This window comes from Neomonachus schauinslandi, chromosome 7 (genome assembly GCF_002201575.2).
Source record: "Neomonachus schauinslandi chromosome 7, ASM220157v2, whole genome shotgun sequence".
In the NCBI taxonomy this organism is placed as follows: domain Eukaryota; kingdom Metazoa; phylum Chordata; class Mammalia; order Carnivora; family Phocidae; genus Neomonachus; species Neomonachus schauinslandi.
Window position 1 is genome coordinate 15422992 of NC_058409.1, and position 17892 is coordinate 15440883.

A 17892-nucleotide genomic window follows, 5' to 3' on the forward strand; every position below is an offset into this window, starting at 1 on the left:
CCCCAGCATGGCATATGCCCATCTATGCTCTCATGTTTCATATACTTTTACATAATCATATTTCACATGATCATGTGTTTAAAATTGGGCAGTCCTTGCTGAGGGTCTTCTTTAGAATCTAGAGAGTAGAGTCCTTTTTTTTTTTCCCATTCATACATGGAATTCCAATCATCAGTCAACCCAATCGCCCCCAAATAGTTTTCTTAACTGTACCATAATTCACTTTGACACTTCACAAACCCTTTAAAAGTAGACCATAATCTTGCTTCATCTACTTTAGCCCCTCACTATTGTTCTTAAAATTTTGACTGGCAGTACCAGCTTGCAAAGTGGGAAAAGTAGAATGTACTTTAGTTTTTTATTCTTTCTTTAGAATAAGGGTTAGCCAACTATAGACCATGGGCCAAATCCAGCCTACTGTCTGTTTTTATAAATAAAGTTTTATTGGAACCCAGCCACACACACACAATCATTTACCTTTCGTGTAGGGTTGATTTCATGCTACAAAAGCAGAGTTGATTAGTCATGACATAGACCGTATGACTCACAAGCCTAAAATATTTACTATCTGACCTTTAGGGAAAAGTTTGCTGGCTCCTCCTTTAGACAATTAGTTTTCAGTAGGTGAGTCACAGAATGAGTGAGACAAATTGAAATCATAGACATTTCTTGTCTTAGGGATACAATGTTAGGACTAAGACTGACCATGTCTGAAAAACAGGGTACTTGGGGAGATGAAAGGGTGTCATCCCAGTCTGATCTCACAGAATTAGAGTTAGGTGGCCGATGGTTGTTGAGTATGTGCAGTGACATGTGGCAAGGAGAACAGTGGGCTTCCTCAAGCCCAGACCTAAGGTCCCGTGGTCATTTTAAGAACACTTGCAACTCGGGGCACCTGGGTGGCTCAGTCAGTTAGTGTCTAACTCTTGATTTCAGCTCAGGTCATGATCTCAGGGTTGTGAGATCAAGCCCCTTGTTGGGCTTGTGCTGGGCATGGAACCTGCTTAGGATTCTCTCTCTTCCTCTGCCCCCACCCCTGCTCACACGTGTGTGTGTGTGCGCGCGCTCTCACACACATGCGCGCACTCTCTCTCTCTCTAAAAACAACAACAACAATGACAAAACGCTCATTCATTTAGTTCCATGTCCTGGCTCATGAGAGGGCCTACCATTTTTTATGCTAATTGTATTATTTCTCTATTCTTATAACAAATTACCACACACCTAGTGGCTTAAAACAACACAGATTCCCCTTACAGCTCTATAGTTCCAAAGACTGGCATGGGTCTCCAGATTAAAATCGAGGTGTCCACAGGCCACATTCCTTTCTGGAGGCTCTAGGATGGGTCTGGTTGCAGGATCAGTTCCTTGTGGTCGTAAGACCGAGGTCCCCTTCTTTTGCTGGCTGTCAGCAAAGGGGCATTGCCAGTCCTTAGAGGCCACTGCATTCTTTAGCTCATGGCCCCTTCCTTCGTCTTCAGAGCCAGTAACCAGAGATGAAGTCTTCACACTTTGAATGGCTCTGACCTCATCTTCTACCTCCTCCTCACTGTTAAAGATTTGTGATTAGATTGGATAAACCATAATAATAATAATAATAATCCAGGATAATCTCCCTGTTTTCCTATCAGATTATAAATAATCTTGATTCTGTCTGCAACACTAATTCCCTTTTGCCACCAAAGGTAACATAGTCCCACCTTCCAGGGATTAGAATGTGATAGACATCTTGAGGTGGGGGTGTCAGCACACTAATCCTAAAGTTCAGTAAATACTGCTATTCTTCTAAAGTCAGAATCAGTTGGCTTTACTTTTCTCAGGTTCTGTAATATGCTTTCTAAACTGATTTCAATTTCTGTGACCTGTGGCTTTTAACTGATTTTCTTAAATTTGAAGCACATTCTCATTCACATGCTCTTATCTCCAGAAGAAAATGAGTGTTGCCATACTGTGTTTCCCTTCATGTAAGAAAATACCAAGTTATTTAATGGTTTTTACCCAATACGGAAATAGCTGTGTTGTTTTATTTTGCTCTTCTCTGATCACTAAATTAATTCAATTACTTTAAAGATTTAAACAATTTGGAAAGAGTAAATTATATAAGTATACATGTTATAAATAATATATATACATTATATATGGAGATTTCTTAAAAATGATATACTACACACAGTATTTTGTAATTTCCTTTTTTACTTAATATACATATATATACATAAAGTGTACTTTATGCACATGTATTAGGGAAACCTTTCCTATGTCATGGATACTGAAATATATTCTCATTTTTAATAGCTGCCTTTATGGAAATAACTAAATTATTCACTTAGTCTTACTGATGAGCATTTAGGTTATTTACAGTTTTTTTGTTAGTGTGAATAATAAGCATCCTTTTGGGTACTTGACTGTGTCCTTAGGAAAATTTCTGCATTGCAAAATGAAGAATATGCACATTTGTAAGGCTTTGGGATTTGTTGCAATTTATTGAAATAATCATGAAAAAGTTTATAGCTACTCATTTATAGTAGTGGCCATGTATCAGAGAGCTCATGTGTCTCCATTTGTTTTTCCTAGACAGACAATGGAACGCGTCACATTGCAGAACCAGCTCCAGCAACTTCTGGAAGCCCAGAAATCAGAGTCACTCCTTTCTTCACCCAGGTAATACCAAGAACATGGGTGGTTAGAGTTCTTAGTTACTTTTAATCTCTGAGCTTTCTTTTGGACTTCTAGGAAAAATATCTTTAAGAAGACCACAATATTTTATTTTTATAAAGAGGAATAAAATTGAGACATTTCAGGGGAAAAAGGCCTTGGGCCTAAAGTCAAAAGACCTGGGTTCATCTCTGGCTCTGTCATTTCTTCTTTCCCCGATTGTAAGCAAGTCACGTACTCTTTCGGACTCCTTCATTTCTTCATCTGTGAAATGGAAATAAGGATATGTAGGTTTGTAAGGTTGTTGAAGATGAGAATAATAGAATTAGAGCAAAATTGATGTGTAAACAGTAAAAGAGTAGACAAATTTATATCGTCATGGCATTAGGTATGAGGCACTATACTTTGGTCATAGTTGCCACTATGGAGATTGATTTGCACAGACATTAAGGGATTATTCTTACTCCAGTCCTGTCGATTTGTTGTTAAGTCATTCGTGGCAGTGAAGGAATTCAGTGATAGGAAATTCCCTCATATGTTCTTCATCATCTTTCAGTTCACCATCCTCCCCAGCTTCCAGGAGGTCCCAGTGGAAATCTCCAGATGCGGATGATGAGTCTGTAGCCAAAAGCAAACCTGGAGTCCAAGAGGGGCTTCAGATTCTTGGAAGCCTGTCAGCATCCAGCCGGGCCAGGGCCAAAGCAAAAGATGAAGATTCTGACAAAATCCTACGCCAATTACTGGGAAAAGATATCTCAGAGAACGTCTGCACCCAGGAAAAGCTGTCCTTGGAATTCCAGGATGCTCAGGCTTCCTCTAGAAACTCCAAGAAGATCCCTGCGGAGAAGAGGGAACTGAAGTTAGCTCGGCTGAGGCAGCTGATGCAGCGGTCCCTGAGTGAGTCCGACACGGATTCCAACACCTCTGAGGACCCCAAGAGCACACCTGTGAGGAAGGCCGACAAGCCCCGGCCGCAGCCCATCGTGGGAAGCGTGGAGAGTGTGGACAGCACAGAAAGCTTACATCTGATGATAAAGAAACACACCTTGGCATCGGGACGTAGGTTTCCTTTTGGCATCAAGGCCTCCAAATCTCTGGATGGCCATAGCCCATCCCCCACCTCAGAGAGCAGCGAACCTGACTTGGAATCCCAGTGTCCTGGCTCAGGGACCATTCCCCCAAGCCAGCCCTCTGGAGACCCCGCTCAGGCCAGCCCTGACAGCACTGCCGCCCAGAAAGTGGCCATGAGCCCCAAGAGTGCCCTCAAGTCTCCATCTTCCAAGCGCCGGACCTCCCAGAACTTGAAACTCAGAGTTACCTTTGAGGAGCCTGTGGTGCAGATGGAGCAAACTAGCCCTGAGCTAAATGGGGAGAAGGACAAAGATAAAGGCAGGCCCCTCCAGAGGGCCTCCACAAGTAGTGAATCGGGGGACCAACTGAAAAGGCCTTTTGGAACCTTCCGGTCTATCATGGAGACACTCAGCGGCAACCAGAACAATAATAATAACTACCATGCAGCCAACCAGCTGAAGACGTCCACACTGCCCTTAACCTCACTTGGAAGGAAGACAACAGACACCAAGGGAAATCCCGTGAGCTCTGCTAGCAAAGGAAAGAATAAGGCGGTGAGTGCTATTTGGAGACTATCCCTTTTTTGCCTTTGAATTCACTGTGCTGTTCCTCACACTACAGATTGGTGACCTTTGCCACCACGAGGGAATCCCCAGAAAAAGTCCAAAGGGATGCACGGGAAGCCCAATCAGTGTGTTTTCTAATGAGATATGTCACATTAGAGTATAGACACTTTGCTCTTCCTTTGGAAAATAAGAGAGAAAGATTAAATACATCACAGGACATTATACGCTGGTCCCCCAGTTGCCCTAAATAGTTTGCTCCCTCAGTATTAGGAGTCCTAAACTGGGAGGCATTTCTACAAGATCAGACCACCAGTTGATGTGAAATCAGGCCCTTCCTTCCTTGGCACTGACTCTTCCTCAGGAAGAATTTGTTCTCCTTAGATGACTGGCTAGTTTATTCTCAAGCCCAATGAAAGAGCACATAAATAGATACTCTATTTCTAAAGACTTAACCACTCAACTTTGGAATGACCTTTGAAATGAATACACCCACAGGGACCTCCGCATTGGCATTTTACGACACAAACCAGTAAGTGTTAATCAGGATAATGCTGGGGCAGTCTGGAGTGCTCAGTACATGAGGGATGGCGGAGTGTGCCATGAACTACATTTTATAATTGCATTTCCTGGAAAACCATGCACTGTAATCTGTGGTTTAAAACCAGTGAATAAGAGATAGGAACATCTTTTTAGGCGATGTTTGCCATGTGTTCTGTGCATGCCGTGCCATCCCCCAAAAATGGTATAGCATCCAAAATATGAAACTCTAAGGAATGGAAGGGTCCAGAATATCCATCCTGCAATCTAGAGAGCCCCAACCTGCATAATTGATTATTAGCTGTAAGGTGAAATTCCATCACGGTGAGGTTTAAGACCTGTCCAGATTCCTTTTGCAATACCAAAATCGAGTTTCCATTAATATCGCTCTAATTAATCGAGCGCCAGTTTTAACTATACATTGATTTCCAACGTGAATTGTCTTTGTCGTAAAGGACTTCCATGTTGTGTGTATTTCAGCTAGAAAAGTCACCCCCGTGCCCCAAGCCCCAGCCCCTTTGGGTTTCACACGGCCAGCCTTACCTTGCTCAAATAAGACTTTCCCAAGTCACTTACTGGGTTTTGTCACTCAGGAGTGGAAGAATGATCTCAGCAGCTCCCCGTGCTCCTTAAAGTATGTATGAAGCTTCTGTCCGCTAATCTGCCTCCTGCATGCCTCCTGTTGACTGAGACATGTGCACATGCTGAGCTTTGTTGCATGTTTTCAGATGATGTTTAATTGCACCTCTCTAGGAGATGTATGGCAGCTGCATCACCCTTTCTTCTAACTTGCTGACCGAAGAGCCTCTGCATAACCATGCACGGTACGTGGTGCTAGCTAGTGGGTCCTTCGCACAGTGAGGCCATGCCCAGAGCACCCTTAGCAGGAGCTGATACCAAGAAAGAAGAAAATGACACCCCCCCCCCCCGCCACACACACACCCCAATAGAAGCAGCCAGGCTTATAACGGGGCTTTAGAAAGGGATCAAGTGCCTGATTGGCGGGGCTTTATTCTAGCCGCAGAGGGCAGAGGAATCTACTCACCTTACAAACATGCTGAGTCTCCCAGTTGACTTTGGCTTTCAGTCTTTGTTTTAATGGAGTCAAGTACCAAGTAAGTATAGAAATTAAATTTCCTGTCATGGGTGGACGGAGTCGATCTCTGATCAGAATCAGAGCTGTGAAGGAGAGCTGAGGTTTTATTTCATTGCTGATCCTAGACTGAAAGCTCCTTTCATCACTGTGCTGGGGAGAAGCAAGGCCCTGCCATTCTGAAATTGCTCTTGCTTAACGCTCAGAACCCCAGTGCCCAGCAGTCAGCCCGTCTGTGTGTGCCCACCAGTCACACCCGGGGCTTTCCCAAACAAAATGTTTATGCTTCAAAATGCATGGACTGTGTACAGAAAAGGATCATCTTTGAAGGTCCCCAGTGGCTCAGGCGCCTCTCTGGGCAAAGTCCTTCTGCATCGGGGCTTTCTTTCCTCCCCTGGGGAATGTGCACAACTCCCACTCCTGGACGAAGCAGGAAACGGGAGGAGTGAAAGAAGACCCCTGGAGGGCCACTTCCTGCACTCGGTGCCCGGTGACTGGCTTCTTTCAGAAGAAAGCCCCAAATTCATGTTAAGGGAGGCTGTCACTTTTAAATCATTCAAACTTGCTTTAATATAATTATTTAGATTAAAAGAAAAATATGTTACACCTTGCAGCACCCTTCCAAAATCCTCCGCACTGTTTTGTGAATGTGCGTCTGTTTCTATATAATGATAAACACACCCAAATAAGAGTGTACGTGTTGTGAGTATAAATTTTTAGATCAGAATACTAAGGCACAAGAAACGTCCTTTTCTTGACCTTTTAAATCAAATTTAATCTGCTCCAGGTCTCTGGTCAGCCCAGAAGAGAAGTAAATCTCAGGCATTTCAGGGAGTGCCCCTAGGGATCTCATTAATTCAGTAAATTGATGGAAGCACCTTGGAGCTTAGGTATTTACTGGTCACCAGCAAGCAACTTGGGTCAGGCTCACACGGTGCCTGAGTCTGGGCTGCTTCTGGCCACCCTGGGGCAGAGAATCTCAACCAGTTCTTCGAACCCAAGGCCTGGGGTAGGAACGAAATAGAAGAAAAAAAATGTCCATTCCCCTCCCAGACATTGGTACTGGACCCCCTCTGTTCCTCCCAACCCCCATACCCTTCTCAGTCCCAGGTGAGGTTGGGTTGTGTCTTCTGGTACCTGGAAAATTCTGCTCCTGTCCTTAAACAGAAGTCACCAACTTCTGTTTAAGAAGGCAGGAAAGGCAGCACAAAGACTTGAGAAACTCTTGGGAGGGAGAAGGAGAACACCTCTCATCTCTCGAAGGTTCCTACAGTACCTGGAAACAAGACAGTTAGTTAGTATCACAGTGGATTGTCCTGCCAGAAATATTTCATCCTTTTTACAAGCAAAGGAACAAAGCTGAACAATTTTCTATAATATAATTACAAAAGTCAGAGCACCAAATGAGGCTTTGGGGCTCCTGAGCTATCCGACTCTGGGTTAACTCTTTCCTACTCAGCGGAGGGAACAATCCTTCTGAAGGCTCAGTTTTGAACCTCAGAGTCCCTGGGTTTACATATTAACAGAGTTTGATTTCAGCAATAAACTAGAAACCCCAAAATAAAAATACTCCGTGTATTTAAATAAGCATCTTAACCCTTTCCCCTCCGTACCTTATAAATTAGCCTCTATCATGGTTTCCGTTTAGCATGTGTTCCACAGAAAGTGAAAAGTCCCTCGTTGGCTCACACTGGAGAGGGGAGGTTTCTCGGATTCGCTCATAATGACACAGAGGCAGAGAGAACATGGCCAAGTTCACTCCTTATATAAAATAAGGGTGGACGGCTATAGTGGAAATGAAGATTCCTCAGAGAAATTAACATCAGCATGAGATCGTGGGCATGAAAAACACCTAATTGACTCAAGTGCTTGCTTCATTTTGCCTGAGGGACCCACTGAAGGAACATCCCACGGAAAAATACAATATAGAAAGGAACCCAAGTGTTCATCCCTCAGTGATGCCTTCAAATCTTGGCCCAAGAATTTGCTTGAAAGCTAAACGGCTCCTCTCGGGTAGCAGAGATTCTCCAGGCTTATATAACTTTGGAATCCAATGGCAGTCATTGGTTTGGGGTTGGTTCCAAATATTAATGCCACCGAATTACCCTATCTCTATGGCGCTAGGAGAAAGAGTGGGTCCCCAGAACCTAGTTGCAGACTTACGCTGGAGTCACATTTTAGTTCCTAAGAAATGTTTATTTTTCCTGGGAAAATACAGGCAGTAAATACATTTGAAAGAACATCACCTCCTGTGTGGGGTTTCTGTTTGCTATTTATTTTCCTAAATTGGTCACAGCTTGATAGCAAAGAATCTAAATTTCTTTTCAATGCCCTTTAAAATTAGATTCAACTCCATTACTCTGGACAGCTTTCCTGGAGTGTTTCCACAGCCCACAATGACTTTGTTTATAACAAGCAGATTTATCTTTACTTTTTCTTATCAAGGACAAGTTGGTTTTGAGTTATTACAACTCCAAGGGAATGTTTGCAATTACTTGTTTTAAAATGCCAATAAGACATTCACTTCCCAGAGTTTAAGTCTTAGTGAGACCTGGGACACATGACGTGAGCTTTGCGTCCAGCTAGCTAGAGGCAGAGGGTATCATCCTCTGGCCACCACCACCCACCCCCTCTGTGACCACAGTGCCGCTGTGGCCTGAAACCCTCATCCTAGCCCCAACACCAGAGCAGACGGCTTCAAAACACATTAAGTAATAAACACCATTAGTGTGGGTTTTACTGCCAAGGAATTAGCCACACGGGAAATGATACATGCAGGGCCAAGAGCTCTGGTATCCGATATTTTACATAGATGTCAAGGATGTTCACTAACCACTTCAATAGGAGTCGTATGTTTGGCCTAAGATGATATGAGGTGTGGTGGTATTCACCTGCTGGGCCCAGTAGGAGGTCAGAGTTGAGGGTGCCCACCCCCACCAGCACACACACACACACACACACACACACACACATTATGTCCTTACTGTCAGGATATCATGCTAATCAGAAAAATGATCAAAGATATGGAAGCCATTGGAAAAGTAGAGGTGAGGCCCTGGCTGAAAGCTATCTCCCAAGTACAGTGTGTACCCTCAGCCCCACTGAAGAGCACTTCCAGACTCATGATGGAAAAATCCAGTCGGCGCCAAAAAGGAGCCCCCAATCTTGCTGAACAAAGGCATCCTCACCATCATTTCTCTGGATATGAGAAAATAACCACATTCTAATCTTGTCTTTAATTTTTTACCTTAAAGTATCTATTTTTTAACCCATATGCTTTTTATGGGATATGTCTGTAATTTTTTGGTCACTGTTATGTTACCACGGCTCTCTGATCCATGCTGAGGACATAGTTCTAGAGCGACCTCCCCAGGGGCAGACAGAGTCTTAAGTATAACAGTTCAGCAAAGTTGGTTCAAGGGCTAATACAAAAAGGGGATTTAGCGATTACAGACATTAGCATTATCATTCAAAAACTATAGTTTTGGCTTCTAAGCCCTGATCTGAAGTGGATATTCATTTGTAATATACTAGCTCTGGGGTCTAGAGCCAGCCCATTAGCAGGAATTGATACCAGGTCCCTGAGGTGCCTTCCTCTACTCCAGAAACCCCTAGAACCCACCTGCTCACCTTCCCCTCCACTCCTCCTCCACTCCTCCTCCATGTGTCCCCAGGTTCTGTGTTCCCTGTACAACTCTTGTCCTTCCCACCCTCACCTCTGCCTCCTTAGTGTTCATATTAGTTTCAGAGGGGAAACCCATATTTCATACTGGAGCTTTGTCCCTATGACTTAGAGGAGAGAGGAGACCCCAATCTTGAACATTTCTCCAAAGGCAGGTTCTCCTTTGCTCAGGCCACAGTTTTTGCATTGTCCTTGGCTGTCACATAGCAGAATCTTGTGTGTGGAGGGAAATACTCATATGATGAGGGATAGTTAAAATGACCAGACCCTCCCAATGTCTCGGCACAACTTCACAAGCTCTTTATAAAAGCTGCCAGAGTTCCCAAGGTTGACCAGGGCATGATTCACAAATGGAGTTTCTTTCCATACATGCCGTACACCCACTGGGAAAAGGAGAAAGCATATGCTGCCACAGGAAGACAATGAAACAGAGTTTAGTCTCCAAGTATGAGGAGTTGAGACCTAGAAAAAGCTATTGCAACTAAGATCCCACGTTCAGTCTTCAAGCGCTGCCCTTGGAAGGCAGGAAATGACCATGTGGAAGAGCCATGAACGAGAAGTAGGAGGGTACAGAGAGAAGACCTTCCTTCAAAACCAAAACCATCCCACCAGAAATATGTTCTTTCAGCATGTGAATCCTGGCTTAAATGCAATCACAAAACTGAAGAACAGACTACTCCCTTTTCCCACTTCCACCCTCCTTTCCTCCCTCCCCTCTGCGGTCCTGGTTTGAACTGTGAAATGCCCCCGGGGAAGTTGTCCTGTTAGTGTCCTATGGGCACCATCTCTGCCACCACGGGGGTGTCTCCGAACATTAAAAGAGTAGTGCCTGTCTATAAGCTCTGAGGAAGACTGGAGTTTCCAAGAAGCAGCCATTCATTTGAGGTTTAAAAGTACCAGCTACCCTATGACCCAGCAATTGCACTACTGGGTATTTACCCCAAAGACACAAATGTAGTGAAAAGAAGGGGCACCTGTACCCCAATGTTTATAGCAGCAATGTCCACAATAGCCAAACTGTGGAAGGAGCCAAGATGCCCTTCAACAGATGAATGGATAAAGAAGATGTGGTCCATATATACAATGGACTATTACTCAGCCATTAGAAAGGATGAATACCCACCATTCGCATCGACATGGATGGGACTGGAGGAGATGATGCTAAGTGAAATAAGTCAAGTAGAGAAAGACAATTATCATATGGTTTCACTTATTTGTGGAACATAAGGAATAGCATGGAGGACATCAGGAGAAGGAAGGGAAAAATGAAGGGGGGCAGAAATCAGAGGGGGAAATGAACCATGAGAGACTATGGACTCTGAGAAACAAACTGAGGGTTTTAGAGGGGAGGGGGGTGAGGGGGTTGGGTTAGCCCAGTGATGGGTATTAAGGAGGGCACATATTGCATGGAGCACTGGGTGTTATATGCAAACAATGAATCATGGATCACTACATCAAGAACTAATAATGTACTGTATGGTACTAACATAACATAATAAAAAAAATTATAAAAAAAAATAAAAATATAAGTACCAGCTAGAGACTTTACCCAGACAACTTCCAGTACTTTCACCAAGCATCCCTGCTCCAACCACAGTCATCTTGGATTTTCCTTTCCACACTGAGAACCGTGCAGATACATTAGCCTCCTGGATGCCACATCCCTGGTTTTCCATTGCACTCACTGCACCACCGTCTTTCTCTCTAAGCCAGGCATTTTGCTGTGCCGGCACAAGGCATGCTGCTCCCAAAAGAGATCAGAATCCAGGGAGAATTAAAAGAGGATAGAGTTATAACACAGTAAACTCCATGAAACATAGAGAAGCTTCATGAGAGTGGGGACCCTTGACAGCCTCCCTACACCCCCCATCAGTACCCCCAGTGTCCAGCTTGGTGCCTGGCACATGCTAGAGACTTCATAAATATTTGGCAAGAGGGAGAGTGGAGAGAGGAAAGGGAGAAAGAAGAGGGAAAAGGAGAAACAAAATAAAAAGGACTGAGCTTGTTATCCCAAGAAATAATGGTGTCCTCCATCTAAATCTAGGCCCTTTGATGACAAGCCTCCCTACCTACAGTGAGTTTTTAGTGTGGGTACCTGGAGGGCAAGTTGTTCATTCTTTGAATCGGAATCCCATTTTTTAGTAGATGGGATTTAGAGATTTGCTCTCAGTGAAGTTCTGAAGGAGACCACAAAAGTAACAAAATCTCCCTGTTTTGGTTATCAGTGGAAGTATAATGCATGCCCATGGACCCTTTTAAACTAATCCTCCAAGTAAATTGCTGTCTGGTCACGATGGGCTGTGGAAATGTGGAATCCCTGCCTAGATGAATCAGCAAGTAATTGCAAAACTGTTATTTAAATTTAAGCCTTTTCTTCTTCCCAATTTTGGTCACTGAGAATGTGATTTCGTATCCAAAAATGAAATCAAGGAACAGCAAATTATCTGAATAATTCATGCCAGAATTACCCAAACACTTTTGTTCCTTTGAATACTGGTAATTCAGGACTAGGCAATTGAGGGATTCAGGGAGGCTTATCCTGATATTATTCAAATAAATGCCTCAAATATACACTCGGCTCTAATCATGCTGGATTTTGTCCTGCAGAAAGTGTTCCTTTTTAGTGTTCTTGACCACAACACCCCTTATATTAAAGCAAAAATACTCTGTTAATGTCTAAATGATGATATCATCCTTAAACTACAACCTAAGCCTTCTTTTTAACTTTTATTGGTTTTTCATTTACTTTTTTGTCGAAGTGCTATAGGTATCTATAACAGTAATGCTAGCGTTCTAACAAAAATTGGCTCTCCTCTGCCCAACCTACCCTGTTCTGTATTCCCACTCCCCTGAATCAACCACTTGGCTTTCTTTCAGATGTATTCTCTAGTATTCTGTATTGCCAGATCACATGCTCATACAGATATTCAACTTTAGATATTCTCTCTGTTACCTATTGGCATTCCACTATAGAAGGTAAAATGATAGCTAACACTTATAAAGCATTTACAGTGTACCAAAGAATATTCTAGGTGCCATATGCATATTAACTGTTTTAACCTTCACAGTAACACAATAGGGTAGATACTATTATTATCAGATTTTGCAGATTGGAAGCGAAGGCACAGAGAGATTATGTATCTTGCCCAAGTTTGTACAGTAATGATAAAAATAAATTAGGGAGCCAGGATTCCAAAAATCTATATTCTCCACAAAGAACCAAACTTGTCTAGCTCTATTGTAGCACCCAGCACTGCCCCCTACCCCCAAACACACAAACACACACACACACACACACACACACACACACCTGCTTCCTCTTCCCACCATTATTAATACAGTTTTATCTCTCTTGGGTTAAATTAGTATTTGGTGTTTATTATTACTATGGCTGTCTAAATATTAATCACACTAGGTCCATGCATTTCCTTTCTAATTATAACTTTACATTTTGGAGGGAGAAAGTAATTTTTACTTCTCAGTTTACAATTCATTTCTAAACACTTCACAGGAGACAGAATCCTTCCTTCAGCACATTCAGACAAATCAGGTGTCTCTCAGTTTGTTCAAGGAGCAACCTCTTTCCTCCTGCCCCAGTCTGGACTGCTGCTATCTGGCAGGGCTATACAGCTGTCTTCCTGGTGTTTCTCCCATACATTATTCTGGGAATTGCTTCTGCTTCTCTCCTATGTAGAGCCCTATTTCCTGAATCTGTCTTTTCCCATTTGGGGTTTATGCTCTTGTTTTGGTAAACACATCTTCCCATCTTTAGGAGGTGAATGGGTGCTAAATTTGTTGAGACCTTGTCTGTCTGAAAGGATCTTCATTTTGCCCTCATCCTGAATTAGGTGTGTTTGGCTGGGTATAGAATTCTATGTAGGAAACAATTTTCCCTCAGAATCTTGAACACATTGTTTCATTTTCTTCTTGCTTCTAATGTGTCTTTTGCAAAGCTCCATTCCTCTCTAATTGCAAATCCCTTGGAAGCTATTATGATTTTCTCTTTATCCCCAGTATTTTGATTTCCTGATGCTTTGTCATGATGCTATTTTCATTCCTGACATGTGGGCACTCAGCAGGCTTTTTCAATCTGGAAAGCTATGTGCTACAGTTCTGGGAAATGTTTTTGTACAATTTCTTTGAAAGTTTTCTCCATTCCAATTTCTCTGATCACTCTTTCTGGAAATCATGTTATTGTAATGTTGGACACACTGAATCAATCCTCAGATTTGCTAACTATTTTTCTATATTTATCCATACTTTTGCTTTTTCTAGTTCTTTTAGGGAAGAACTGACCTGTACCTTCCAACCTTTCTAATTTTTTATTTTTGCTATAATAGTGTTAATTTCTAAAAGTACTTCGTTGGTTTTCTCTGTTTCCTCTTTGTAGCATTATACATGCAGGACTTACTTAAATTTTACAGTCAAGTACAAATGTATATTTTTTTTCTTCCTTTTTGCAATAAAAATGGTGTGTGATACAGTTTTGCTTCTTGCTTTTCTTCACCTAACACAATGAAGGTCTTTATGTATTAGTATATAGTTTCTTTATTCTTTTACATAGCTACATATTATTTCACTGTATGAATGTCCTATTTTTAACCTTTCATTTTATTGAGATTCTCGCCTTCTTTTGACTTATAACAGCTCTTTATATATTACATACTAGGAAGACTAACCCTTTGTAATATGAATTGCAGACATTTCCCCAGTTTTTCTTTTCTTGTTAAAGGTGTTCAAAGTTCTCATTGTCTCCCTATGTTATCTCTATTCACTTTGACTTCCATTTCTCTGTTTATTTTGGTCCTGTCTTTCATAGTAGCACTTTCCTCAAATATCTGATAATCTCCAACTCATTTATATTCACTAAAGCTGAATGGAAGCTCCAACTTTATGGGTGAGGCTTATGGACTGGTAGATGTTGTTTCACACGAACTGGTGAGGACGAGGCTCTTTTGTTGGGGAAGTCCCTGTCAGTATTTGTAGGTCTTTTCTCTTGGCCAGTTCATTTCTCAAGTTAAGGAAACTCCAGTCTTCTGCTAGGGCCCATAACCTGAGTGCCAAGCATTCATGAGTCAGACTAAAGGGAGGTGGGTTGAGAATCATATTCTCACTTTCTCACTTAGGGAGACTTTCATTTAATCTTCTGGTTTCCACCCCCTTTAGCTGAATTCAGAGTCTCTCTGGCTCATGCCTTGTAAATTGTAACCTCCAGTCTTCTTTCAGTGGGAAAGAGATATATACCCAGCTACATTTGGTCAGGGAGGTAATCTGGGATATGAATTGCTACTTCCAAAAATTTTTCAAATAATCTTCCCATTTTCAGCACCCACTCAGCACCCACTGTCACCTTCAGAAATACATGATGCTTTTGGTTTCTGTATCTTGCAGCACAAATCAGTTTGTTGCGTTCCCTGCCCATAGGCTTAGATTTCTGCATCTTCAACTATGCTAAATCAACTCCACATGCCCATTCACCTTCCTGTTTCTGAAATAGTGTTGGTATTTTGTCTATTATCATCCCCTCTCACTTCCCTTATTCATTTAGGTTTACGCCTTTCTTATTTCTTTACTTTCCTTTTAGTGTTGTTTTGTAAGAATAGGGTGATGAATGTATGTATTTAAACCATCATGTTTAATTGAAAGTCCCTAGAACATCTTTTAGCCAACCAGGTTTTTCTTGCCCCTTCTTCCCTTTCTTGCCCATAGACATTCTCTAAAGTTCTATTCAGGGGCACCTGGCTGGCTCAGTTGCTAAAGCTTGCAACTCTTGATCTCAGGGTCATAAGCTCGAGCCCCACATTGGGTGTAGAGATTACTTAAAATAAAATCTTAAAAAAAATTAATAAGGTTCTGTTCAGAGGAATAAATAAAGTAAGAATAAAGTAAGAATTAGAACATTCAGGCTGGGATGAGGATCAAATATTTACTGGAACACTGAGAATAGACTACATGGTCTTTGTAAGCAAGCACGATTTGAGGCCATAAAATCCCACTTGAGGCTCTCCATCCAAATATGTCCTCATGTTAGCAAGTAGCATTAACGGAAACACTTTGTTTTTGTCTGATGTAGCAACAAGAAGGAATTTATTAATATGTAGGCTGGCCCACCTTCAGGAGATGACTCCTCTCTGGAACATTTTTGTACCCAGAATGTGAGTAATATCTCATGAAAACGAATGCATCTACCCAGAAGGGAATTCACTTACACAGCACAACTGTTCCAAGGCTTAAGCTGGTATTTCTTTACATAGGCTTACTAGGTATCAGATCCTGGGGGCAGCAAACAGCATTACTTTTTCCTGGTTTTTTCTTTTTCCCCTAGACTTACCTACTTATGATCTTCCAACAGTAATCACACACCCAAAAAAAAGTGTCTTCTTTGAACGATTAAGACTTGAGCTTATTGGACATTAAAGATGTCACCAACGAATCCATGTCAATAAAATATAAACATCTCTCGTTTCCACTCGACCAGCATTACTATACTTACTATCTTATTTGACGTGACTTTAACTTGAATTTGATGAAATTCGCTTGACTAGAATCTTGCCTGGATTCCAATCAGCATGATTGAGAAATACTTCCAGAGCTGAATTAAAAAGTGTTGGCTAAGTGTGTGTTATTACATGACTATAGCTTTTATTGTTTAAAGAGTGGTTTATATGAAAAGAAAATAATTTGCCTACTGGAATGAAGTGTTCTTCAGTGTGGTTTGTATGAGGATAGTTTCCATGTTTGGTGAGCTGTTTAGTGCTGTTGTCTTGTAACTTGACCATAGTTTTATCTAATTCTGGTCTTTATGGTTTTTCTTCTGCTTAGGCATAATGACATCAATAGAAAAATGAAGAAATCCTACAGCATAAAGCACAATGCTGAGCCAGAGTCAAAAGAACTCTTCTTGTAAATCACTTTTTTCTTATCTCTCATTGCCGCCCTTTGGACACCATTGGAAATTTCTGGACTATCCACTGTGGAAATAGAATCATGAGAACCAATGCCTCACCAGCAGAAGAACAATATCAGGATGCCTTAAATTTATAGTAGTAGACTATATAATACACATTTTTGGGTGATATTTGTATATAGAACTTGTTTCTAAAGAGATGACGTTTAAAAGCATGATTGGGCCAATGTATGTTTTTTAAGATTGGATTGGTTCAGCTTACCCACACAATGTCCACCTAAAGCCACTGGCACCATCTTGTCTTTCATCAGTTGCATGAGTGTTTGCTAATGTTGATTGAACTTTCCTTTCCCGGTAAAATGGGCAGTTTGGGCTCAGCTCCTCAATGAGACCAGGTCAGTGGTATTGTTTTCTGTCAAGAGTGTTTTTTCTGTCATTTCTACTTTTTGTATAAAGGAAATAAAACAATGTTAACAGCACCTAGAAGCTTGGGGCACCTACTTTCTAATAAGCCTGTGATGTTCTGCTTTCTAAGAGACCTTGAGACTATTTTGATTGCTGATATTTTATTTCAGGAACAAACTGCCCGGTTTAGCTATTTTCCCATAGGGGTGAAATAAAACATTCTAGTTTTCATTAAGTACTAAAGGATCAGACAAGTATATAAAGTAAGTCAATTCCTTCTGTCTTCTCAAATCCCAGCATTGACATGAGAAAATACTAATGACATCTAAGGATTCAGCCCCTGTTTGGGTCACTTTTTCTGTCTAGAACACATTATGATATGAGACCTGTCTAATCCCTTTAGGAGACAGTGTGGAGCCTGAGTTTATAACAACCCTATTGTTGATATAGCTCTTTCAGTCCATGTAAGCAGTAAGTTCCAGATGGTTTCGTCCTATCATGTAAAAAAATATTTCTGTTGAAATTTCAAGAGTTTTATTTTCAAAGTGTTGGCATGGCCCATAAGAGGCCTGTCAAATCTTAGTTTGGAAATTGAATGTGTTCTTACCAGTAGGAGGGAGCCCTATATGTTACTCACAGTTATGAGCAGTGTTACTGCCGTCAAATGTGGACCATTCCATATCCTGGTGGACACAAGAGGCCAAGGTACTGAGTTAGGAGGAAATCTTGCATATATGGGTGACAAACTTGGCCTGACAAATTTGAGCTTGACAAGATGCAGTGAGGTATAGAAGAAGGACCTAATATTCAAGTACCTTTTAGGTACCAGCCACATTTATGTAGAGATATTACTACTACCATTTTATAGCTTAGCAAATTAAACTTCAGAAAGCTTTAAGTCCTATGTCCAAAGTAATATTACTTGTAAATAGCAGACTTGGCTCGGGCCCAGGTTTGCTCATTATTCCCACTGGAC

The 17892-nt window shown here is 41.7% G+C and overlaps 1 protein-coding gene across 2 annotated transcripts in view; it reads left to right on the forward strand.

Moving 5' to 3' along the window:
* LOC110590951 (synuclein alpha interacting protein) overlaps positions 1 to 16991 on the forward strand; it is a 163279-nt gene extending 146288 nt beyond the window's left edge. The window contains exons 9-12 of one of the 2 annotated variants that reach the window (XM_021701821.1): positions 2575 to 2661; positions 3212 to 4280; positions 5583 to 5653; positions 16427 to 16991. In XM_021701821.1, the coding sequence (XP_021557496.1) occupies positions 2575 to 2661; positions 3212 to 4280; positions 5583 to 5653; positions 16427 to 16511 (1312 nt within the window). In that variant the 3' untranslated portion in view covers positions 16512 to 16991. The remainder of the gene's footprint in view (positions 1 to 2574; positions 2662 to 3211; positions 4281 to 5582; positions 5654 to 16426) is intronic. The other variant, XM_021701820.2, reaches the window with a different exon arrangement.
* Positions 16992 to 17892: the final 901 nt, after the last annotated feature.